Source organism: Eublepharis macularius, chromosome 1, assembly GCF_028583425.1.
Source record: "Eublepharis macularius isolate TG4126 chromosome 1, MPM_Emac_v1.0, whole genome shotgun sequence".
Lineage (NCBI taxonomy): Eukaryota > Metazoa > Chordata > Lepidosauria > Squamata > Eublepharidae > Eublepharis > Eublepharis macularius.
Window position 1 is genome coordinate 224,073,789 of NC_072790.1, and position 25,910 is coordinate 224,099,698.

At 43.1% G+C, this 25,910-nt stretch overlaps 1 protein-coding gene across 1 annotated transcript in view; it reads left to right on the forward strand.

The window, feature by feature from the left end:
• The first annotated feature begins 3,407 nt into the window (after positions 1 to 3,407).
• The window catches only part of DTNB (dystrobrevin beta), a 150,820-nt gene continuing 128,317 nt past the window's right edge, over positions 3,408 to 25,910 (forward strand). The window contains exons 1-4 of the mRNA XM_054989090.1: positions 3,408 to 3,446; positions 17,464 to 17,531; positions 19,911 to 19,991; positions 24,099 to 24,312. Coding sequence (XP_054845065.1) covers positions 17,465 to 17,531; positions 19,911 to 19,991; positions 24,099 to 24,312 — 362 coding nt within the window. The 5' untranslated portion in view covers positions 3,408 to 3,446; position 17,464. The remainder of the gene's footprint in view (positions 3,447 to 17,463; positions 17,532 to 19,910; positions 19,992 to 24,098; positions 24,313 to 25,910) is intronic.

Below are 25,910 nucleotides of genomic sequence, written 5' to 3' on the forward strand. Positions count from 1 at the left end.
TCATCCTTGGTTAGTCCTTCCATGGGAGACCACCAAGGAAATCCAGAGTTGCTACTACACAGAAGCAGGCAATGGCAAACAACTTCTGTTCGTCTTTTGCCTTGAAAACCCCAGCAGCTTAAGTCAGCTGCGATTTGAATTTCTGACTTGGGAAGTACTTCACACACACACACTGGTTACCAATTTGTTTTGGATTAATTTTAAAGGGCTGGCATGGACCCATAATCCCCTCAGCACTCTGAGCCCAGAGTACCTGAAGGAGTGCCTCCACCTGTACCAACCTGCCTGGGTTCTGAGGTCAGATGGTGCACGTGGACCTTCCTTTTCAGCTGTCTCCAAACATGCATGCCTTCCCCACAGAAGAGAGTGACACCACTGTGACAGGCTTTCTGGAGCAAGTTGAAGATATTTTCAATTACAGAGGGCTTTGAGCTAAACTGAGAGAGGAACAGCAGCAGCAGCTGGATTGTGCCTGCCATGTTTTTCAGGTTTTCCCAATGTTTTTTCTGCTGTGTTTTAGAAAGTTAAGTCCCATGTTGCACATTGGGGCTCAAGTGGGTTCTGAATTTGAAAAGTTTACTGGCTTAGACTATATTATGCAGACATTTTGGCGATTCAGGACTTGTTCTTGCAACCACAGCAAGTGGTGAAAGAAATGCTCCTCCTCCACATACCCCTACATTTGGGAAAGGAACATTTCAATGAAAAGAGTAAGGTTATAGTTAAACAAGATTCAGGTCCAGTGGCACCTTAAAATACCAACTAGATTTTCAGGGTATGAACTTTCGAGAGTCAATGCTCCCTTCATCAGATACAAGGGGTGGAAAAAGGCAGGAGTCTATAATCCAGGCAGAGGGTGGGAGAAGCATTACAAATTAAAGAGTGTCAAGAAGCTAGCTATAATGGATGATGTAATTAGCTTGCTACAGCTAATATCTTGGAAATGTTAGGCACTTCCCATTACATTGTTTGTTGTATATAATAATAACTGCACTTATATATCACTCTTCTAGACAGATTAGTGCCTCACCCAGAGCAGTGAATAAGCTAGTGTTATTATTATCCCCACAATACAGCTGGGGAGCTGGGGATGAGAGGAGTGGCTTACCCAAGGCCACCTACTGAGCTCATAGCAGGAGTGGGATTCAAACCAGTAGAGTGCTGATTCGCAGTCAGACAACTACTGTGCTATAATAGCTCTTACACTGTTTTATTGCACTATTCTCCAATTTTGTAATCCTGTTTTATTGCATGCATGGTACATTTATGGTCTAATTCAGTTTTACCCCAGTGTTTGTTGTATGTATTATTACATTGGTTACATTTTTGTAAACTGCATGTGTGTATGTACCGTCAAGTCACCTCCGATCTATGGCAACCCTATGAATGAAAGACATCCAAAACATCTTATCATTAACTCACTCAGATTCTGCAAACTGGAGGACGTGGCTTCTTTTATTGAGTCAAGCCATCTCATTTTAGGTCTTCCTCTTTTCCTACTGCCCTCCACTTTTCGTAGCATTATTGAATTTTCCAGAGAATCTTGCCTTCTCATGATGTGACCAAAGTACAATAGCTTCTGTTTTTTTCATTTTAGCTTCTAGGGAGGATTCAGGCTTGATTTGATCTAGTACCCACTTATTTGTCTTTTTGGCTGTCCACAATATCCACAAAACTCGTCCAGCATCATATTTCAAATGAATCAATTTTCTTGTCAGTTTTCTTCACCTTCCAACTTTCACATCCATACATAGTAATGGGGAATACCATAGTTTGGATTATCTTGATCTTGGTTCCCAGAGAGACATCTTTAAGGATATTATCTAGCTCCCTCAGAGCTGCTCTTCCAAGTCTCAGTCTTCTTCTGATTTCTCCCTTTTGGTTGATGATTGAGCCAAGGAATAGAAAATCTTGAACAATTTCAATTTCCTCATTGTCAACTTTAAAATTGTGTCATAGATCATTACTTTTGGCTTCTTGATGTTCAGCTGTAATCCTGCTTTGGCACTTTCTCTTTTAACCTTCATCAGTAGTTGTTTCAAGTCTTCCACTATTTTCTGCCAGTAACGTGGTGTCATCTGCATATCTCAAATTGTTAATGTTCCTTCCACCAATTTTCACTCCACCTTCTTCTAGATCTAATCCAGCTTTCCTTATGATATAATCTGCATAGAGGTTGAACAGATAGGGAGGTAATATGCCAGTTTGGTGTAGTGGCTAAGAGCGCGGGAATCCAATCTGGAGCCCTGGGTTTGAATTCCCACTCCTCCACTTGAAGCCCGCTGGGTGACCTTGGGTCAGTCACAGTTTCCAGGAGCAATCTCAGCCCCACCCACCTCACAGGGTGATTGTTGTTGTGGGGATAATGATAACATACTTTGTAAACTGCTCTGAGTGGGTGTTAAGTCATCCTGAAGGGCAGTATATAAATCGAATTTATTATTATCATCATCATCTTTGCCAATTGGAAATCACTGTTTCCCCATATTCTGTCCTGACCGTGGCCTCTTTGAGTACAGGTCGTGCATCAAAACAATCAGATGTTGCAGCACCCCCATTTCTTTTAAGTCTCTCCTCACAGTAAACCGCATAATCCGTCTTAAACCTCATCCAGAAATGTGAACTATAAATGAAGCGAACTAGTAAATAAATAAGCTAGAACCCTGACTCGCTATATTTCTTCGAGCAGGGAACTTCCCTCATTCCTCCCCCCCCCCACACACACAAAGAAGTGGTGAAGCCCTGATAAAGGAATAGCATTTTTTTCTTGGTGAGAACGAAGCGTTAAGAAAGCATCACGATAAGGTACTAACAGACGGGCTCAGAGGAAACTTCCCATCTTCACACCAACCACTACACTGCAGTGCGCGTGCGCACTCCTGAGAAGGCGGGGTGATCAAGGGTCGCGCGAGGATGGTTATTCGAGCGCGTGAACAGGAAAAGGGGGGCGCGCGCAACAGCGAACGAACCGATTGGTCGGGCATATCTGCGCATGCACCTCCGCTCGCCCTTGGGAGACGGTGCGGCTGAGCGAGAGAAGGCGCGCTCCGACCCACCCACCTCGTCGCCTGGCCTTTTGCGCTCTCGGATTGGCTTAACCGTGGCGAGGCCGGCATCGGATGGGTGGGATTCCGCGGTCGGGTCTTTCCCTTTCTATTGGTCAAGAGCCGCCAATCGGCTGTCGGGTTGGTTGGAGAATTTCTTTCCCCGCCTCCTACCTTTTAGCTTCCCTGAGGAAGTGGCTGCCCGGATTGGATGGCGGGGAAGGGAAGGCGGGCTCTCCGTGCTGAGGGAAGAACGGTCGTTGGTGGGGCTCTTGCCCGCTAGGTCGGTGCGAGCGGAGTCGCCTGAAGGGAGCAAGGCTTGGGCGCGCGCGGAGGCTGGGCGGTCCCCCCCCCCCCATTTCCCTGGGCAGACGGACGGACGGGAGCTCCCCGCGCAGAGAAGTGAGTGAGGGAACTACGAGCAGGGGAAGGAGAGGGCACGGTGATAGGGGCGGCGGGGGCCGTTTCTCCACCCACCCCAAAGCCTCGGGGAGGACCTTCCTCTCCCGTGGTCCCTTCGGGGCTTTACCTGACCAGGAGGGCTCGGAGGCTGCGCGCGGGACTCTCCGCCCTCCATCCTCTCTGGAATGCCATAGCGAAGCCTCCCCTCCCCCTCCTTTTCAAGAGTGATTCCTGTTTTCGACCTTGGGGGCCCGAGAGGGCTTCAGCTGCCTATGCTGCATCGCCAGCTGGGGAGCGCCAGAAGGTTTGCAGAGGCGGAGAGGCGCGGACGGTGCCCTTTAAAACTGTGTTAATGAACGGGCCATGCCCTGCGACGCATCCTTCCCCGCGGTGCTTGGTGCAGGTGGCTGCTAAGTCGCTTGGAGGTAGAAAGGGGCTGTTGTGGTGGGGGTGCAGGATGGGACGCGCTGCATCTCTCTGCATAGGATCCCTTTCCGGGCGGGTCAGGCTACCCAGTGTTCTTGCTCCATGGTTGCCTTTCATTGGCAGAAACTGAAACGGTAGGCTCATTAGAATGGAAGTGGTGCTTCCTTCCCTCTGTTGGTCACTTTTGAGAGTGAAGGAATGTTGGGAACTGGTTTATGTGGTGTTAACTGTATTGCAAAGTGCTTTACCTTTTGTTCGTCTGCATAACAGCTCCTTGGCATAGATCGCTCAGTGAGTACCTAAGAGAGCAGTGTGGTTTGATGCTCTGGGAGATGAATGTCTAACCTGCTTTAGTTGTAAGTCTATATGTGCTTCTGCTGCTGTTCACTCAAGTCAGCTCTGCTATAGCAAACATGGGGAGGCCTCATGGCTTAGCAGTGCTGCATTTGTTATATATGCAGAAGGTCCTAGGTGCAGTCCCTGACATCTCCAGATAAAAGGACCAAGTAGTAGCTGATATGAAAAATCTCAGTCTGAGATCCTGGAAAGCCACTGCTGATCAGAACAGACAAAGCTGACCTTGATAGACCAGCGGTGTGGCTCAGCATAAGGCAGCTTCATATTTTCAAATATAATATACAAATGCTGTCACTGGCAAATGGACCCAAGTTTGAAGCTGGAGGCCTCCTGAAATTATTCCATCCGCTGTCCAAAGATTGCTATGCACTCCTTAGAAGTACTGAGACATAGTGTGTGGGTTCAGAGTCCAGCCGAACTCCAGTCACATGGGTTTTCATGTTTATTGGACTGAAGGTGTTAATGAGAAATCACGAAGTCTTTTTCCACAGAGATGAACTAGAGGCGGGTTGTATTAGTGGAGATGGCTTTTATTATTAACATCGCCTGGATGTCTTAACCATGTTGTGAAATGATCTTTCTCATTGTGGAAGAACTTATTGCCTGCATACTTACTGCTTGGGAGGCTGTAGTCTATGTGAAACGGTGGGTTTCTATTAATATGGTTGTGTTGTCAATATTTCAGGATCAGGGTGCAGATCTCAAGCCCATAAAGGAGTGCAGCAAAGAGCTGAGCCAGAGTCAAACTCCTGGATTGTTAAGTGGGTGAATCAGCACCAGTACAGTGGACAGCACTGAGTACCCCTTGCTGCTCTGCTTTTGGGGAAGGCATTGCATTTGGGCTGAATCAGGCATTTATTTATTTATGTTATTTGTAGTCTGCCTTTCTCAATGAGACTCAAGGCAGTTTACACAGTGGAAGTCAATGGTTGAGACATTCAATAAACAATATTTTACAATAGGTTGTAAAAATTTGTAAACAACTAGAAATGGATAGAGAGCTGAAACAAAACATAATCAACTTTACACAATATATTAAACAACATGGAAACTACCAAGTAGGAGCATATTTGCAGCAACAGGCAGTGCACAGTAATGATATAGTCTACCATCCTTATCCCTTTACCAAAGCATCTCTCTGAACTATTATCTTACAGCACAGCCCTCTTACCTGTGTAAATCTGAATAATTGAGTTTTGCATAGTTTGTGGAAAGCCAAGAGAGTGGGAGCTTTCCAGCATGCCACAAAGGTGTGATCTTTTTCATGGGGAGGGGAGGCTACAGTTGTTATATGGAGAGACAGTACAAGTGATACCATGTTAACATTTTCCCATATTTGACTTTCCTTTCACTCACAATTGCCCTTGCAGCTACTTCCCTTTTCTCCTTCTCCTGCCACTGTTCCTCTGCTCAAAACTGCAGCCTCCTGAGTGTGTTAAAACACACACATCACTACTTCCCCATGACTGGTTTCTTGAAGCTTGTATCTAAGAAGACTTGAACTGTATAGCTTTTAATGATTGATTATATTAGCAGACTGTTTTGTGAATCAAGTTGAGGAGGTGAAGCCTGCTCTTTGGCTGAATTGGTATGAGGACATGGAAGGTTTATTTGCTCAGTGAACTAAGTAGTTTGCAATCCAGTTTCTGTAAAGGAAGTTTGAACAAGGCTAAGATCCTGCATGGATGCATGCTGAGGGCTGGGAAGTCTCCAAGTTGTCAGGAAATGAAGAGAGGAGAACCTAGACGTAGGAACCTGAAGGAGCAGTAGACTTGTTGGAAAGAGTAGTTGGCAGGGAAATGAAACAAGGAAGGCCTAATTGATTTGAGTCTGTGAAGATACATTTCAGTGCTTAGGATTAAGAGGGGCTGTGTGGGAGGGAGAGAAGAATAGTAGGGAGACTAGCTAAAAAATTTGGCTTCCAGAGAGAATAGGACAAAGTGGATAGTGGCTTGAAAAGCAGGAATATAAGGACACAGCATGGAGCCAAGGAGACAATAGAAATGAAGCAAAGTCTGACATAGGGTCTAGAGAAGCTGTGCGCTGTTGGTACAATAGAAATGGATTGGTGTGGAGATCTGATGACTATAGGCCAGGTGGCAATATGTACCTTCCCTTATCCCCAAGTCACCTTATATATATTGAACTTCGTAGCTCCTGGTGCTTCTTCCTCCTCCATTTCCAGCACCAGCTGCTGCTGAGCCTGGAAGCCACCACTCTCTTCTTAGAACCACTCAGTGCATGAGCTCCTTCTGTCCTTGATTATCTCTTCTAGTCTGTTCTGCTAGGAACAGGGTGTGTGTTTGCTGAGTGGTGGGCAGTAGCTTGTCCTTTAAGCACCAGCTGGTGCTGTGAAGGTAGAAATGTGAAGGGAAAAGTAACTGTGATGAGGGTGGCTGCAGAGATGGGCAGATTGAAAGGGATGAGGAAACAGCAATGGACATCTCTTCCAATCTTAGATCAGAGATTTTGCTTTTGGTTCTTTTAGTTCAAAGATTGCCTCCCAAAGCATTGATTTGACATGGGTGATGCTGAACCAGGGAAGGGATTTGGGGATCATCCTCGACTTTGTATTGTTCATTAGAGGTGCTAGTCTCTAAAGGTCACCATGATATTGAAGATAAGGCCCAGCCTTCCTAGGAAGGTTCATAAGAAGTGCAAATTTTGGCTCTTGGCTATGCAAAACAGTAGCACCACTTGTGTGTCTGTGTAAATTTCACGTATGCTTGAGCTAACCTGCCATTTCTTTGGCTGTCAGTTAATAGAGATGCTGTTGGTTTGGTCGTTTGACCTTGCAGTGTTCTAAATTTAACCCTCAAATCTATCGACTATAATTTCCTTTAAATCACTCATTACAGTATTCACATGGAATGCACTTCTGCATACAAAATAGTATGGAACCACTGTGTAGATTTACAAGTATTCACATGGGTTTTCTGTTACCCTTACATATAATGTGTGTACATCCAGAAGCTGAAGATAATACATGCATTGAGTACATCCACATGCAGCAAATCCCCCTTCCCAATTTCACCAGTTATAATCTATGCGCTAGTTGTAATTTCCTGCCCATATACCTTCTGTGTAGGAAAATTTATTTAAAACGTTTCTATGCCGCCTTTCAACCTAATTCAGCATCTCGAAGGCAGTGAAATTTTTCAGTGAGTGTGCTCATGTTTTCTCAGATGTGGGTCAGCATCTGTGCTAGCAGTTAATTCAGCCTGGTAGTTCATCACAAGTAGAAAGTCAAGAGTTTGCCATAATCTGAAGCAGCCACCATGTACCTTGAAGCTTGCATGTATGGTGTCTAAGACTGAACTTTGACTGAACACGGGATGGTGATTAAATGTCAGTGTATTGGCCTAGCTTTCCTGAAACACTTTTGGCATTTTCCAGAAGAGTGAATTCAATCAATCAACTGGAAGAATAACTCAGGTCTCACAGCCAGATGCTATCCAAATTTACTTGGAAGTGTATGCAGTTTGTTCAATTTAATTGAAAATGTCTAGTTTGAGTCTTTATTTGAAAAATGTAGTCTTTTGTATCATTTCTATCTTGTCTGTTGTTTGCTATTTTCTTAAATAGTTGCACTCTGTCTGCAATGTTAGCTTCCAAGCATGCCCAGAAATCTAAATATTTTGCTTAATATGCCATTAAAAGTTGTTCTTCTTTTCCCAAATGCCAACTGTCTCATTGTATAAAAAAATCCACTGACAACTTGCAAATTTTGCACTCTTAACTGTGCTATATATATTGTGCATCATTCATAACGCCTATACTTTATCCATAAAACTAGCATGCTGCTAGCAAGTCATTTAGTTTAAGAAATAAAATATTCTGCAGTCTATTCTGAGACTTCACTAATTTAAAACCTCTGCTGTTTGATATACTTGCAAATGAAACTGCTTTCATCTGCAGGTTTTGATAGTTCTTCTGCAGTACTTGAACCTGCGACCTTCTACATACAGAGCACTTGCTGTGCCACTGACACTTGCATCCCTATTTCATTATAAACAGAATTTGTACACTAGCAGTTTTACTTTTGGTTCTTTGCAGTATTTATTAATAGAAAATGTGGGACTGTGGATTATCTGTTAGTTCTTTACATTATTATTCATCAAAGTCTTGGATTATTGGGCCCCTGGAAAAATCAAGTTGTGTGTCTAGATTGAGTCGTTGTCTCCATGTCTTCTAAATTTGCTTTATACGTGACTTCAGAAGGAACCCCCCCATATCCCTAACAGTTGGCAACAAGCTTTTCTTTTCTTTTTTTGGAAAAACAGTGATGCCGAAAGATCTGTCACAGTCCTTGTTAACTTCCAGCTAGGTTCTTTTGCTAATGCCCTTGAAAACCAAAGGGCTATCTTAAAATGCCTCACTGCTAGAGAGCCAATGGAACAGGGAAATGAGAACTGGATTTCTTCCAGAGGTGGTATTGATAATTATGAACTTCTAAGATTTAGAGCGTGTCTAGACTGCATTCTTTGGCTGTTGGTTGGCAGGTTTTGTGTTACTGTTGCATTTAGCCATCTCCTACTAAAGCAGCTGCCAAATAAAAGCAAAGACTGAATTTATGTCGCAATAGCATATTTGGTGTAAAGTTGGCTGTCCCCAGTGCTACTTGATGAGAGTGTTTATCATTTCCATAGGCTGTTGCTGTTTATTTCAGGAAGTAGTATGTTCACCTGTGCAAAATGAAATCAAAATTGGCCGGTTTGCAAAGAAAAAGCAGAGGAAGGGCTATTAGGCCAGGTTAACTACACATGCTTCACAGATCCCAGTTTGGGAGTCCACCTGAAAAGGTTTCAGTGGGAATATTATGCAGTTTGATCTGTGCAAACATTACCATACACGGTTCACATGCTATTGTTGCTTGTGGAAACTGTTCCTTTAACTCGAATCAATGTTAATTAAAATAATGTGTAAACCAGAATGGTAGTTAAACCTGTTCTGGTCAGTTGTGGGCGAATAAAATGGCCTAGCAGTGAGCCCTCCTGCAGGGGGAGAAGTGCATGACGCTACTTTTAGTCTAATCATATGACTGGCTTTTTATCAGAAGAGTTTTTGAAAGCCCAATATTCAGTCCCTGGTGCATGGTTCTGATCCAGGAAGGCCAGAGGTGGCACTTTCTCCCTTTCAGTCTTGAAGGCTGTTCTGAGGCTGGCAAGTCCCATGTTCAGTCTTCTGTGCCTTACAGAGCTTAGCTCTAAATCTGCAAAGGGGAACCACTGTCGTGTGCCATGCTGAGCCTGGGGCTGCTCATTCTCTCTTTGCAGTCACAGCACTGGAGCTGCAAAGTGGGCTTGCTGGCTCTGCTTTGAGCAGAGGGGTCAGGAGAAGCAGGGGGAAGAAAAACTTGCGTGACTAGAGTAGGGTCTGAGCACAGTTGTCGACTGAAGAATAATTTGAAACTTCCATGTACTCAGCCTTGGAGAAAGGCTTCAGCGAGGGAAAGCTGATGACGTTCAGACTCTAGAAAGGTCTCTGGCAAGACTCTGCACAAGTTTAATGACAAGCATTGTCTTCAGCTCCACACTAGCTGGGTCAGAAAAATGAGTGGGAATAAATGGTCTTTTTCATCATGGTGAAAGGGTAACAGTTGGTTGTCCTTAAGCTCTGTATTGCATGAACCAGAAGGAACGCAATGGCAAATCTTGTATGGAAAAGTTTAAGCTGTTTATGTATTTGCAGCAGATCTTTGGTAATCTTGGAAAGCTCTTACACATAATCAATGGAGTCCATAACACTTCTTATCTTGCCCTTCCTCTAGGGAGCTCCTACTTCATTTTCTCCTTACAAAAACACTGTGAGGTAGGGTTAGGGTTAGTCTAAGAGAGTGTAACTGACCCAAGGAACCCAGTGATTTTTTTAAAAAAAACTGTTGTTCAGAATGGCAAAATACTTCAGTATTTATAAATATTCTCTTCTTGTGAGAATTACAGCATACCTGGAAGGTGAGTCAGTGTTATTTCTGTGCTGCTTGTTTGGTGGGGTGGGGGACACAGAAGCTGAGAAAAGAACTTGTTTAGGCCACGTATTATTTTGGGAATTTTTAATGGTGCCTCTCCTCAGGGTCGGCACCACCATTGAGGCAGTGAGGCGGGTGCTGAGGCGCTGGAGGGGGTGCTGGGGGCGGAGGCACACACCACAGAGCTGGTGTGTCTGGCCCGTAGCTGCTGCAGCCGGCCAGCCCCGTGCCGCCGCCACCAACACACACCCCTGGCTGGGCGCAGCAGCCGCAGGACAGGTATGGCAGGTGTCTGGGGCAGCGTGTGGAACCTCCCTAGCAACCCGCTGCACCCGACTGGGAGCGCAGGCAGCCCCGTGCATCGTCCCAGCCACCCACCAGCCAATGGGCTGGCTTGCTGTGTGATGACATCATCACACAGTGATGTCATCACGCAGTCAAGGGGCGCACGCGTGCACTATGTGCGAGCGCACGTAGGGGCAGCTGCGGGCACCAGAAACCCTGGCGCCACCCCTGCCTCGCCTGTGGAACCAGCCCAAAGCAGCTTACAAAATAACAATAAAAAAACAAAGATTAAAAGTTATAAATAAAAACCCAGCCGTACAAACCTCAACCTGAGAATTAAAAATATCATCAACAGCAAAGTGGTGAGCAGTTTAACATGATTTTAACAATTTCAGATTAAAAGTACATTATAAATGATTTTTAAAGATCAGTCTCTAAGTAAAAGTTTAGGCCTTATTCAGATGTCACAAACCACAGCATGACTAGCATCAGACTGGTTTATTGTCCGACTCCCATCCTCCTTCCTTTCCTTGTACTTTCAGAAGTGTTGGATGTCTGAATGCAGGCACTTCAACAAATTTCAGGTTTTATGTTTTGGGTGGTGAAAAGTGCCATCAAGGTTTAGTAGACTTACCCCTGCTAATGTTTTCAAGGCAAGAGACTAGCAGGGATGGTTTGCCATTGCCTCCATCTGCCTAGTGACTGGTCTTTGTGTGTTTGCTTGGTGGTATTTGGTATTGGTTACAGTGAGAGCATGCTTTTGGATAGGAAGGAGTATACCCAGGGCTTCACAAATCAAATAATCACTCTTCCGTTTTGGTGACCACCCAGGCACAAAGATTCTCTTCCTGCCCCTGTGTTCACCATGAATTTAAGAGACTGAGGGGTCCTTCACTAATGTCATACCTTTGAGCACATGAAAGTAACCTGAAGATCATATGAAGCCAGTCGCTCATTTTGAGCTGAATTTTGGAGAAGGCTGGATCAACCATAAAGATTCTTACAATTCTTGCCTTCTCCAAAGCCTTGTACAAAATGATTGAAACAACTGTTCCCCTCCCTCCCTGCAATGAGGATTACTCCTCATTGCAGTACATCTCTTGGTATCCAGCTTGGGTTTCCCTTCCCCAGCTCTCATGCTCTGCTGCCCCTAGTTCTGGCGTTGTCACAGATGAGATTGTAACTTTGGCTCTTCCTGTGACTGTGATGCCATTTGTCTTCCTGTCCTGTGCTGGCAGCTCAGTGGGTCCCCATGCTCCTGTCTGGGGTATACGGTTAGGTCCTTGAATGGAAAAGGTTGAAGAACACTGAATGGAGAAGGTTGAAGAACATTGCAGGAACAATGAAACAGGACTCGGGTTATTGCTTACAGCAGATAATGGGTAACTTCTAAGTTAAGACAGCTTGTGGAACATGCCCAGGATGTAACAGGTTCCACTGCTGTGTGCTTCCTAGCCCAGCGATCAATCAGCTGTGCTGATGCAGAGTGAAAGTGGTGTGTATTTTTTGTCAGTCCGCTGAAAGTTGATGCAGCTATTCTGAGAAAGACAGGACAAAACCTCTCACAGAGCCTGGAGATGAAGACTATGCCAAAAAGGCAAAGAGCCAGGATGACCCTCTCTCCAACCTACCTGGGAGCTTGCCTAGGGATCCTTGTGTGGGAGGGAGCACCACTGCATAGTTGCTTTGCTGTAAAAGTTCTTGTTCCTTGTCCTCATCCTTTCTGCAGCAAGGGGGAAGAAGGAGTGTGTGTAGGCAGAGTGGGGATGTGGGGAAGAAATTGCTCGCTGATAGTTGAAAAATGAGCTGTACGTGGAGCTCTAGTGGCTCACTTTTGATCTTTGCTGCTGCTTTTTGGGACCCAGACTCAGGCACTCAAGAGGATTCAGCGCATTCTGTATCCAGCTGCCTCCATTTGTTTTGCTGCAGAATTGATTTAAGTCGAGTTTGCCTTTCAGAACTGACAATGTCTCAGCAGGTAGCTGTGTTCTCTACACCCAGCAATGGTCTGCATTGCTACTTGGGGGTTTTCTATTGCAGATTAGAGTGGAGGAAGAGATTGCTTTCAATGGAATTGCAATGCATTTCTGCTTTAATAGAAGGTGGGGGTAATTCACCACTATTGCTTTGCAGTCTGCATTTGTTTCAGCTGGTGTTGGGCAAATCCTACAAAAACAAATGGTGGCTGTGCAGCTGTATTGCTGGAGGGAGAATTGCAGCCGGTGCCTGCAAAACCAGGAAAGCATCCAATGATATTTCAAGAAGTGTGCTTAGGCAGTTGCATTTAATGTCTGTCTCCTGTCTATTATGTTCTTTTCCAGTTGTGTCTTATGGTTCTAGGATGAGAGAAAATTCAGATGATTGGTCATTTAAAAGTTTGACATCTTCTGTTCAGCTTTTCTCCTTGTTCTGTGTCCAGCTCTTCTGTGAGGGAGCTCAGGGCAATATACGTGGTTCTCTCTTCCATTTTATCCTGGCAACAGCTGTGTGAGATAAGTTAGGGTGAGAGTGCCTGGTCCAAGGTAACCCAAAGGCTACCAGGTTTCCTAAGTCCCATTCCAGTAAGTACTATGCCAGCTCCTTTGTTGAATTTTACTATTTGACTTTATTCCATAGGTACTTCAGTAACTGTGGCATAAATTCTCTGTGTTCTACAAGCTATACCACTGAGACTAAGCTCTGCTTTCCCAAGCCAGTTTAGCTTCCTTGATTTCTTCCAATACAGAACTTGTGCCATATCACTGATCATACTTTGAGTCCCGTTGTGAGCAGAAAGCAGGTCTGGAGCACTTTAAACAAATTATCAATTTAAGTAAATAGTTCCACACTGCACAATCTCCCTTGATTTGACTATCTTTTCTTTTGGTCCCTGCTGCCTTGTGAATGTGCTATTCTGTAGGTTAAACTAATTGATTCCCCTGGAAGGGAATGTTGCTGTGGGGTCCAGTTGAGAGGGAAATAAGAATGGTTATACAATATATAATAGGCACACCACCAGTGCGAGACTCTTGTTGCATCTAAATCACTAGGAAGTACTTCACAAAACTATTGACAGTACTTGCCAACTTGGAATTATTTTTCTTAAGTATTCCTCTTTAAATCAGTTGTCTACAGTTGGCCTTGTGCAGCTTCATGTGCTGGTCTCTAGTAGAGGAAGAAGATGTCTTGGATAAAGATGGAAGTGTATAGCCGTTGTGCCTCTAGGGCTCTTCTGGTAGAGTACACAACTGTCTTGCCTGGATCATTTTGCAGGTGGGCAGCATAACATTAACAACTTTTTTTTTTGATGATTCTGCAAAATCCCCAACAAAAACTCAGGTGATGGACTAAAATGGAGAAGACAAAGGCTTCTCAGTGGTGGGGGGAAAGTGGCAACGGGATACTAGAGGTGCTGGAACCTAGGTAGGATTAGCAACTCTCATTGGGTAAACAGCTGAAAGATCATAGTCTGCAGTGAATCCAAAGTTCCTTAAAAAGAACACCCCACCTGTATGACCTATTCTTTTGATGGCTTTGTTCCAGCCTTCTGACTCTGAAGAAGTTAGTAGCCACAGCCTGTTCTAAAATAGAAGAACTATAACTCTCATGTTGCAGAAGCAACATCAATGATTGACTAGCAGTGAAGAGTGGCCATGGTAGGATGCATTTCTCCTTTTGTTCTTGGAAAAGTTACGTAGGAATTTACTCGATCAAATACCTGACATCATTGTGCATAAAAGAACACAGTGAGAAAACAGGATAAGTATTCTGGGTCATGTTGCTTTACCTTTTTGTTTTTGTGCAACTTTGCAGAGATCTAGCTAGGTCTCCAGAGCAACAGTGTATGCAAACGTAGCCTAAAAGTGAAATATCAAGTTAATCACCATGAACTGTGTAATTGAAATAAGAGATGCTTGCCCTTGTGTGTACTTGTGGGAAGAAAATTACACTGTAGTAGTTTTACAAAATTAGCTCTCGTGTCAGCTATGCTATGTTTTCTACCTACAAATTTTGTAGGAGAATAGAGAGTAAACTGTGTACTTGGAACAGTTAGTATACTCTGAAATGTCTCCCCTCTGAATTTGGTCACGCAGTAGATAAGAACTCAATAAGCTCAGAAGGTGTAATTAAGATTTCACATCCTACCCTACCAGTGTAAATCTTTCAGTTCTGAAGAAAAAAAATGTGCTGCTTGCATCAGCTGTTCCTTTACATTCTTCCAGAATAAAATAGGAGCAGTTTTTGCACATAAAATTCAAGTTTAGTACTAGAAGTTCAACATACTACAGCCACCTGGATTTGAGAGCTTTGTATTACAGCACAGCAAAACGTTTTACAGGCTTGGAAGCAAATACTCTAGGGCAGAAATTAGTTTTAAGACATAGCCATTTCAAACCCCAAACTTGATGTGAGTAAACATGTAGCTCGCTGATGAAGTGGGATGTTTCCGAAATATGATTCAGCCAGAGTGTGTGTTTGTAGGTTCTCATAAAATGTATATTTGGCAATCCATAGTAATAGTGTCATTTTCCACTGTGCAGAATCAAATTAAGGTGTGGGTACGGTCCTTTGGTTTCAGTTGAAACAAAGAACTTCACTGGTCCAAATAAATCAGCATCATGTTTTACTGTGTATCTATTTTTATTCTGTGCACACCAAATCAGAAGCTCTGTGTGGGTAATAACACATAAAAAACCATAAAGCAGAAAGTCCCAAATGATAAAGAATAATCAATGATCAAATTACATAAAACATCTTCCAGGTTTTTTGAAAAATGCAAGCGCTTTCTTCCTGATTCACCCAGCTTCAAAAGTGCTTTCTCTGCATTCAAGAAATATTCTGTTGACAAGCTGCTGTTATGGGGAAGAGGGAGAGCCTGCTTAACTGAAGAGATCCCTCCCTTATGATGGTCTGTCTGCTATGTTCAGTGTGAGTTGGTTAGGTTTTAATAAGGCACATCTTGAATTGTGCCTGGGAGACAATAGGAAGCGGTTCTTCTAATAAGCTCCCTTTAACTCAGCGTTGTTTGGTAAAGATCTGCCATTTCGTGCCCTAAATGAAGGCTCCAAGAGACCAAATGCAGCCCCTTGGTTTTATAATCTGGAACTGGAGATGGGTGAACTCTTACTTGAACAGAATGGAGTCTGCTACTGATTTGATGTGGCAGATACAATTGCACAGTTTGTTCCATGTGCACCTGGCCAGGAAACTGCTTTCGAACATATGACCTTGCAACTTGTGTTCAGATAATTGGTATGATGCATTTGTGTGCTGTCCCCTTTAATGTATTTTACTTGTTAATTATAAAAGTTATTTCTCCTATAAGCAAGATAACCAAACATTTCAAGTCTTTTTTTTTAATTTTAAGGGGACAGGTAATGATTACATGTAAAATGTTAAGCATCTGTGAGCCCAAATCCTAAAATAAATGCAAATATGTTGTAATAAGCTGTGGTATTGGAAGGCATAACCAAGTGGGTTTTAGAAGCAAAAGTGGCTATCTGTCGTTGTCGTCGTTCCCCCCCCCCCCCCCGCAGTTGTCATATTTCCTTCGCAAACTTGCCACAAAATAGGCCGTTACCTACAGCTGATGAGCTCCAAGAAGAGCGAAACCTGTTAAAATAGGTCCTGTAGTATTGGCCTAAAGAACTTAGGTTTCCACTTGTGTGATACATCTGAAATAAGCAAAATATATAAATGAAAAGGTCAGCTTGAAGTCAGTGTTTGGCTCAGTTTATCAAGTAGGGTGAGGTTATCTCCACCATTTGCTCTCTTATTCCTGAAACAGAATGAGGAAATAATTAAATTTTAAATGATGTGTAAAAGTGTGTTTATATACATTAAGCTTTTTTTAAAAAAGTTCTCACACCACTCCAGAATCTCTTAGCCCATGAAAAGATTGTGGCCTGTTAATAGTGCCTGCTTCAAAGCATGTGGTTATTCCTGAAAGGCCGCTTGACATAAAAGTGAAGATGACTTTTTTGCCTTATCTGAGGAGCATCCTATAGTTTTAGTCATCTTGGTAATTATCCTCCCTTACATCTGTGATTTACTAGTAACATCAAGGAGGGGGGAAAGGGGGATGACATGCCATATGGTCATAGCTAAAGAAACTGAACAATACTCCTGCTGTGAGAACAGGAATTGCATCGCTGGGGGTTCATGGGATACAGCAGCCACCTCTATCCCCCAGAAGCATATGCTCCCCTTCAGCAACACAGGAGAAAGCCTGCTACTGCTCCTTCAAAACCTTTAGTACTACTGTGCAGAGGCTACTTTCCCTGAAGTTTTTCTAGTGGTTGTTGTCGATTGTTGGCATTGCAAACACCGCACTGTCTTTTTCAGTGGCTGTCCCTGTGTCCGTGGAAAAGCCTCCCAGAAGAGGTCAGAGGTTTCTACCTTCCTGGATTTTCAGCAAGGCTATGTGATAAGTCTTATTCTGAATAGCTTTTGGAAAGCCCAAACTTGTGCAATGGGGGGGGGGGCGCATCTGCTTTGGTTTTACTGTGTTGTATGTCTGTTTTAATGGCTATTTTTACCCAATTTTCACATTGTTACCTGGGAGAAAGGTGGGCATATAGATATTTTAAATGAACAGAAACATCAGTCTTATGCAGTCCCCAACACTGAAAGTGGAGCTGCTTGCAAGTGGGAGCTGGGAGGAACTCAAAGGGCTTTACAATGATCTCATTCATCACAGCTTCTTTCACAGGATATTGTTGCCCTTTTCTCTCCCCTCCCCACACCTGTACCTGGATCTATATTAAAAACAAAGGAGTGGCAATTTATTTAAACTGCTGTCATCTGCTTTCTCTCTATATACTCCAGTTGTCTAACTATCTATGTAATCTTCTCAGTTCACATTTGCTTAGTGGTTTGCATTAGCTATTTCCTGTGTGACTTGTTGGAACAGACTAATAGCAGAACTACTTGGTGCGTGAATATCATTTCTCTTTTGTTAGAGGATAACATGGAGTTGAAACCCTGGCTTTGTGTCTTTAGGATGATTGAGGAGAGCGGAAAAAAGAGGAGGACAATGGCAGAGAAGAGACAGCTGTTCATGGAAATGAGTAAGTAGGACACTTGTAAGCTTACAGCTTCGCTAAGGAATGCACTATAGCTTTTAAAAAAGAATGTTACCAGATCTTATTTCTCCCAAGAGATGATGAACATCACAAGATAAAACATTAGGGGTGTGATCTCTTGAAATAAAACTTCAACTTCCCAAAAAATTTTCAGCATTAACTGCCTTTCACGTGTTTTTAGGTCTGTCTAATGAGATCCTATGGTAGTGGTACTATAGTGAGCAGAAAAGAACGTGTTGAGGGACAATGACCATGGGAAGAGAGAAGGCAGGGAATTGGAGGCTGAGTGGAGAGGTGTAGTAAAGAGGAGAGGCAGGATTCCTCCCAGTATCTTAGTGTCCTTGAGTACTTGGTTTGGAAGTCTACTGACACTCTGACATGGTCTGTGAAAATGGGAGGGTCCACTTAAGTTTGTTTAGTACATTTTTATCCCACCCTACTTCAGGGTAGTATGCATTGTTTGTTCTTTCTTCTATTTTATCCTTGCAAAAACTCTGAGGTAAATTAGTTTGAGTGGGATACCAGTCCAAGGTCCCCCAGAGAGTTTCATATTGGAGTGAGGATTTGAACCTGAGTCTCTTTGTCTGACATGCTGACTACTACATCACATTGGCTCCAAGTTACCTTGTCCAACTGTTAGCAGTCGAACCTGCCCTCACATTAATAAGAAGCGTATGAATATGGCTATATCATAAGCCCCTCTCCAGATGTGTGAATTAATCACCTCCACTTCCTACTGACCCTCCCCTTATCTGCTCTCCCATTCTGAGCTACTCAGGGATCTGTTAAGCCTCTCCCATCCAGCCATCACGGGTCATCAAGCATCTTTCCACCTTTAGTAACACTTAGGAAGGGTTTATCAAGCTTTCCCAGTTCTTTGTCTCACCCCAGAGACAGCCATTAAGTTATTGTTCTGGGGCAGAAGATGCCATCCTGCCCCAAGGTATGTTCCACAGTACAATTGGGCTACCTTCTGCCATAGTTCTGTGTGTGAGTGTCCTGGACCTACCCCACATGCCCTCAGGCTGCACTCCTGAGCCCCTCTCTTCTTGCCGCAAAGCACTGAATGCTCAAGCTGCTCGCCTTCTGGACTAGTAACTATAACCCAAGCCCCTGAAACTAGATCCAACCTCCTCTTTGCTTTTCCTAGGCAACTCTGTATGTGTGTGGTGTATGTTCTTTTACGATTGCTTTTTATACCCCTTTAATAAACATCATTTTTTTGTTATATACCTGCTTGATCATTTCGAGAATTCTCTGAGGGAAGAGACCTGGTATAAATTGGTGGAGATCTTGCAGTTACGCCCTCTTTCTAGCTTGTTTCTTTGCATGCTAATTCTCTCAACTTGCAAAGAGACCCCCCTCATTTATATAACACAGCATGTCCTGTAAGTGCTTGCATTCAACTTGAAATGTAATTAAATCCTTAACTGTGGTGGTGTTCTCTAAAGCACCATCAGTATGCTTACCATTATATTAATCCTGGTTTTAAAACAAGCCCTAACCTGAGAGAGTTGAGGAATCACTGTCTGTGTTGTAAATTGAAGTTTAACAACCTTCCTTGCATAAATGTTAATGTGGAAACAGATGGCAGGCCAAAACCTTTCTTGAGTCTAGATTTCAGTACTGCTAGGAGACTTTTGGCACTGTTCTTCTTGCATATTTGAAACCTTTGGCTAGAATTGGCTAGGAAGACCCTGCCTGTTATCAGCTGCCACATACCAGCAGAAAAATTCATAATGTAGAGACATGTAATAAAACTCCCTGGCCAGCTGATTCCTAATGAACCAATGCAGTAATTCAAAGCAAGTTGTACACCGTATGGGGAATTATATCCAGTTGAACACTGGATGTAATTTTATAGTGAAAATGGAGGGGAAATTGTCTCTTGCCTTTGATTTGATCTGAACTGAAAGTCAGAAGAAAATATCATAGCTTTAAGCAGGGGAAAGCTGAGGCCTCATTCTCACTGAAGTGATAATGCTGTGTTGGGACCACATCATTTCAGTCCAGGGCTGTGTGAAGGGAATTTTTGTATGAATGGAATGCTCCTCCATATAGAAATAATTCCTTCCACATAGCAGCTGGTATGCTAGGGAGAAGGCTTGGCTAGAGCTCTGTTTCCTTGCTGGTCATTTGTCTGTACGGAAGGATGTATACATAGTATGGAAAAGAATGTCATCAGATGAAGTATGAAGTGGTACAGCCCAAACATACGTTACACTCTGCAGTAAGAATTAAGCCCCAATATGCAGTTGCCAGGATGAGAATGGCACCAAGCCATGATTAAAGGCCTTTCCCCACCATAAAATGGTAGGAAAAATGGTAATGTGTTGTTAATATGACTCTTTTTCTGGCTTATAGGGGCCCAGAATTTTGATGTCATCCGACTGTCAACATACCGAACTGCCTGCAAACTGAGATTTGTGCAAAAAAGATGTAATCGTAAGTAAGGAGCTACTCTTCTGTGAGCAGTCTGATAAATGCACACGTTGCAGCTATTTTTCACGTGGACTTCACTGTCTTGCACTGGTTCAGTTCACTATAAGAATAATATGTGGAAATGTGGATATAATTTGAAGTAAATATACAAAGTTCGGAAGACCTTTATCAGGTTTGTTTGGTGAAATGTTCCCTTGTAAGCACTGCTGTGTATTATCTCTTGGAAGTATGGAAGCCTGACTTAGGTTAAGAGGGTGTATTGTGGTGGATTGGGGCCATATTGACCCAGTCCTGAGCCTCTCCTGCCATCTTCAGATTCTGATATACTGCCACCACCTTTTGAACCTGCCTTGGCCAAGAGGAACCTACAGGGGAAGATTTGATTGTACTTTGGCTGCAGAGAGGGAGAGACAATATTTCTTTGGATGAGGGAATTAAAACCTTCCAGGAACGTCTGGACTGTTCTGTCTCCCTTCTCTACTGCTCAACAATCCAGGATTGAGTTGAGGGAGCAGGATTTCTGTAGCACAGATTTCACCAGTCAAGGCATCAAGTTAATTAAGTTGTTTAAGCTAACGCAGAGATGAAGGAAAGGTATTCAAAGGCAAGTTGAAACTTTATTTTCTTTTAATCTATCTTACCTGTACTTATGGAAAACCTAAATAGGTTCTCAGCTTTCTAAATACTATGCCACTCAGTTTTTCTTTCAAGCAGAAGCAGCTTACAGTAGAAGCCTAACAGTTTTCTATGGACAACTTTCAGTCATGGAGCAAAGGGGAGCTGTGGAGAAACAGTTTGTTCAGTCAGCTTGTTGGAGACTGAAGAATGTTTCTAGCTCTGAAGTTAACAGTGGCTCATGGGAGAAGATGCATCTTACAGAGACCAGAGTGGGGATAGGGACTAAACAGTTGTCTGGAAGTGGCAGACATTAAGAAGTTGACAGAACAAAAGGAGATAGGCATAACTAGGTATAAATCTTCCCTGCTGTTAAGGGGAAGATTCAGTTTACTCATCTCCTGGTGCTGGCTGTGTTGTGGATGTACAGACCATATGCAGAGATGGGAAGAAGCTATCTAGGCTTTATGAAGGCCATTTAAGCTCAAAAAGCAAATCAATACAATTGGGTATTGAAGAAGTCTTATAGCTAGAAAGATGCTTTTCACCACAGGAATGCAACAGCTCACAGTGACTTTACCAATGTGCTCTACATGGATCATAAACTTTTCATCAGTTGTCAAAGCTGGGTTGTGCTGTGCTTTCCCACCCTTTGTTCCTTGTTTGCTACTATTCTCTGTGATTGTTCTCCAGGTGGCTTACAACATTAAAATCCAATTAAAAACAAATGCATAATTAACATACAGCCCCCCAGCATAACGTTCCAGCAGAGCAAATCAAAAAGCAGCCGCAATAAAAATCATAGGAGAATAAAAGCGAAAGTGAAAATAGCAGAAGGGGGAAGGGCATTAATGGCTAAGCAGAATTAAACATCATCAAAACCCTAGGAAAATGAAAGTCACCTTTTACTTGTTTTGTTTGCTGTGGTGCACACTGCAGGATCAAATGTAGCTGTGCATAAACCATAGTGGCTTATATGCAGTCCTTAAGCCCCGTGGAATGATACTGGATTAAAATGTAGTCCTGTGTGTGTGTGTGTGTGTGTGTGTGTGTGTGTGTGTGTGTGTGTGCGCACATGTTACATAGTCTACCTCACAGAGTTGTTGTGAGGATACATTGGAGGAGAGGAGGACAATGTAAGCTGCTTTAGGTTCCCGTTGGGCAAAAAGGCAGTGTATCAATGAAGCAAATAAATAAAGGCATACATTTGTGATAAAGGGGAAGTATGACACTTAAAGTGATGTCAAGACCCAGCTTGTGTCAGTGATTTTTAAAAAAAGAAAAAAAACATCCAGAAGGTGGTAGCCTGGTATACAGTAGGAAGTATAAGTGACAAAACCAGGATGGTGGGGCATAGGGCAGGTGAAGGGGTATGCACATATGAACATACATTAGGTAAGAGTGGGTTCTTCGTTACAGGTTGAGGTTAAAAGAGAATTCCAGATCCAGGAGACTATCATTCTCTTCCAAATGGATGGAAGTATGTGTATGAAAAACCAGGTGGAAGAAAATGCCTTCTACATACCTTGAATAAATGCTTTTTTAATGTATTTTTTCGCTGTGCATTCCTTTTCATGGGGCTGCCCTGTTCTGTCTCTTTCCCTGTTGACTTGTCTTTCTCTTTCCCCTTCTCCCTCCCTCTCCCTCGGAAATTACTTGCTTGTTTGTAAAAATTGAGGCCACTCTGGTCCTGTGAAGCTGAAGAGTCCCCTCTCTTTCCTGTTACAAAAAAATGAAGGATTGATTGTTCTCAAGGGGTTTCTCTTTGTATTTTTGTCACAAAGACCTTTATGTCTCACCGTTTGTTGCACAAACAGCAGTACAGCAGCAGCTAATACAGAAAAACAGTTCATTCTGACAGAAAAATGTGTTCTTTGGTTGAGGGAGAAGGTGGAAGAATCTGATTATTTACTCCTGAGAGGAGGTGGTGTGCCTCTCAAAATATATGCGTGTGCACTCCTGGGACTGCACAGTGATGTAACTTCCGGAAAGTGACATCACGCAGGCGTGGCCACCATGGGAGCACTCCTGTGCTCCATGGGGAGGGTGTCCCAATTCGGCCTGGAATGGGCCGCTCCACCACAGGGGAGCACTCCCCTGCACCACTGTGGCTGGCTCAGGGCCATTTTGGGGCCAAATTGGGCCAAAATGGCCCGGATAAGCCTAAACGGGCCCAAAATGGCCAAAATAAGCAATTTTAAAAATACCCACATGACACCAATCATGTGGGTATTTTAAAGAGGTACCGGAACACCGTTCCGGAGTGTTCCGGCTCAAAAAAAACCTTCTGTGTTTATGTGTGTTTGTGCACGCAGTGCACCTGGTTTCTGACTGGCCATGTAACAGAATGCTTATCCACGTCTCGTTAAGGCTTCCAACTGCTCAGTGTGAAGATTTTATCTTTATTCTGAGCAGCCTTCAGATCTTGAAGTGAGACCTGAAAACAGCTTTCACTCCTTTTAGAGAGACCATTTATCAGTGCAAAATAATTTATAGGATGGTTCTTGCAATACTCTCTCCACTAAGACAAAAAGAGCTTAAGATTAAAAGTTTAATGATTTCTTAAACTTACTTTTTAATAAAGCAAGATATCAAAATATAAATGCTTATTGAGATAAAACCTACAAAAATGGAACAGATAAAGTTAACAAGAATTAAGTCTCCTAACATTTCTCAATTAAATCTAAGTTTAATCCATCAGATTTACTATGAAATGCATTGAAGTTCCCATAACAGACATTACAAAAGTAAGTTTCTCACCTAGATCTACATGAGATTTCTTTCAGCCCAAACCCTGATCTGCTATCTGGGTTAGCACTTCTATATGCTATCTTTTGCAGAAATCTAAAATCTTTTTTTCATGTGATAGCATAGATAAACTATGATTCATTTGAGATTTAATTAATCATATTTCGACATTCTACCTCACCAAAAAGTGACACTATGTCCAGCTGCAAGATGAAAGATATAAATTCACAATACAAGAACTCGTGGGCACTCTATGAAATTATTGAGCAGTCGGGTTAGAACAGATAGAAGAAAATACTACTTTACACAAAGGGTGATAAACACATGGAATTCGTTGCCACAGGAGGTGGTGGCAGCTACAAGCATTGCCAGCTTCAAGAGGGGACTGGACAAATATATGGAGCAGAGGTCCATCAGTGGCTATTAGCCACAGGAGATAGATGGTATTCTCTTTGTGGGGAGGTGGTGCTCTGTTGTCTTGGTGCTGGAAGGAAGGCAGTGGGAGGGCTTCTGGTGACCTGGCCTCACTGACAGTCCTTTAGATGGCACTGGATTTCTAGCCACTGTGTGTGACAGAATGTTGGACTGGATGGGCCACTGGCCTGATCCAACATGGCTTTGCTTATGTTCTTATGTTCTTATGTTCTTAATCAGTAAAGATGACAGGAAAAGTTAAGTGGAAGCTGGAATTGTAACCAAAAGGTGCATCATATAGTAGTAAAACTTGCCTTTCCCTTTTCTTGCCAGTTCACCTTGTGGATATCTGGAACATGATTGAAGCCTTCCGAGACAATGGCCTTAACACACTGGATCACAACACAGAGATCAATGTGTCTCGACTGGAAACCATCATTTCGTCTATCTACTACCAGCTGAATAAACGCCTTCCATCTACTCACCAAATCAGCGTGGAACAATCCATCAGCCTTCTTCTCAACTTCATGATAGCAGCATATGACAGGCTAGTAACTGTCTTCGTTGGGTTTTTCCCCCCTTGAAGTAGTCCATGTTGTTTTTGAGCAGAGGTTGGGTATGCCAAGAGCCTGAGGTCTTTCATACCTACACTGAAGCAGATGGCAGACTAGCACACCCTTGTTCCAGCCTTAAAATCTAGTTTGAGCAAGATTGACTATCTCTCTGTTGTCTTGAGTCAGAGGTACAGGTCACCATGTTGGCTCTTGAGCAGGGCTTGTTGCTTTCTGTGTAAAGAGTTGGTAAAAAGAAGCAGCAAGGATCTATAGTATTACCGTTGTTACGTTTTTGACACTTTAGAGTCAAATATGTAGCAGGTGGCTCTATTCCTGTGTAGTCTAGGGCTGAAGAGATCTCTCCTGTGGGACACCTGAGACCTTGTAGCCTGATCAGGAGGTAAGACTTGTCTTTTCAGTGTGATTGCATATGGGAAGACGTCTTGTGGAATCAACACACACACTTCCATAGCATTTATGATGGTAGAAGCATATTTGAAAACTTGCAGGCAGCATCTGCAAAAGCGCCTGGTGTTAATAGAGCTGAGCGTCTGTGTCTTTTGTGGCCCTGTGCCAAGAGTAAGTAATCTCAAAGTCAAGGTGCATTTCTTTTTGTATAAAAACTAATTCTGAATTCTGCAAAAACTCAGTATCATGGTAGAATCCAAAGAGCTGCTTTAATTGTACCTATTAGAGTCCTTTAGGTTTCAGTGGTAATATGCCACATGGTATTGGGGGCGTGTTTTTTTTTTTGAGACATCTGTCTAGTGTAATGGTTAAAAGAACAAACTGTGACACAGCTCATGAATTCAAGAGGAGGGGGATAACAGCAACCTTTCAGGGTTGTTTGTCAGTATCATTAATAACACTGCTTTGAACACTTGGAAAAAGTAAAAGGCTTTATAATAGATAAAGGCAAGTCCAGAATTTCACTCTTGCCTAGTATGTACCCAAGATCAGGTTAAAGAATGCAAGATGAGTCAAGCTCTGGTGAATTTTGATCTCGCCCTTCTTCTGAAGAGTTCAGAGTGACCTACATGATTCTCTTCTTCATTCTCTTCTTCTCTGTTTTATCCTCACAGCAGCCCTGTGTGGTAGGTTGTGCTAAGGTCATCTGCCCAAGGTCACCCACTGAACTTGGATGGTTCCTCATGTCCTATTCTAACAGCTTATCATGTTGGCTCTCTAGAGAGAGATGTGTGTATAATTCTACTCTTAGAGCAAAATTGGTGGGGAAGGGTTGACACAAACATATTCGGCTCATGGTAAGGGCCTGAATTAACCATCTCTCTCCTGCTCATTGTACCACTTCTCTTGACCTGGGTATGTCTTGCAAAGGCTTTGCCTGCTCAGAATGTGATTGCTCCGAGTCTCTTTTCCTAGATTAGTCTGTGTGCATTCATCTTCAGTCTATACTTTAATTAGTCTTTGGTGACCTGATCCTTGTGACCTCATAGGGACTCTTATAAATCCCTGTTGCTTCAGACATCACTGGGAAACTTAAGACTGCTGGCTCAGTGTTTGTAGAACACTCAGCCCTGGCTGAGCTGCATCTTCTCATAAAAGGGAACAGTTATTTGCATGCCCCTTC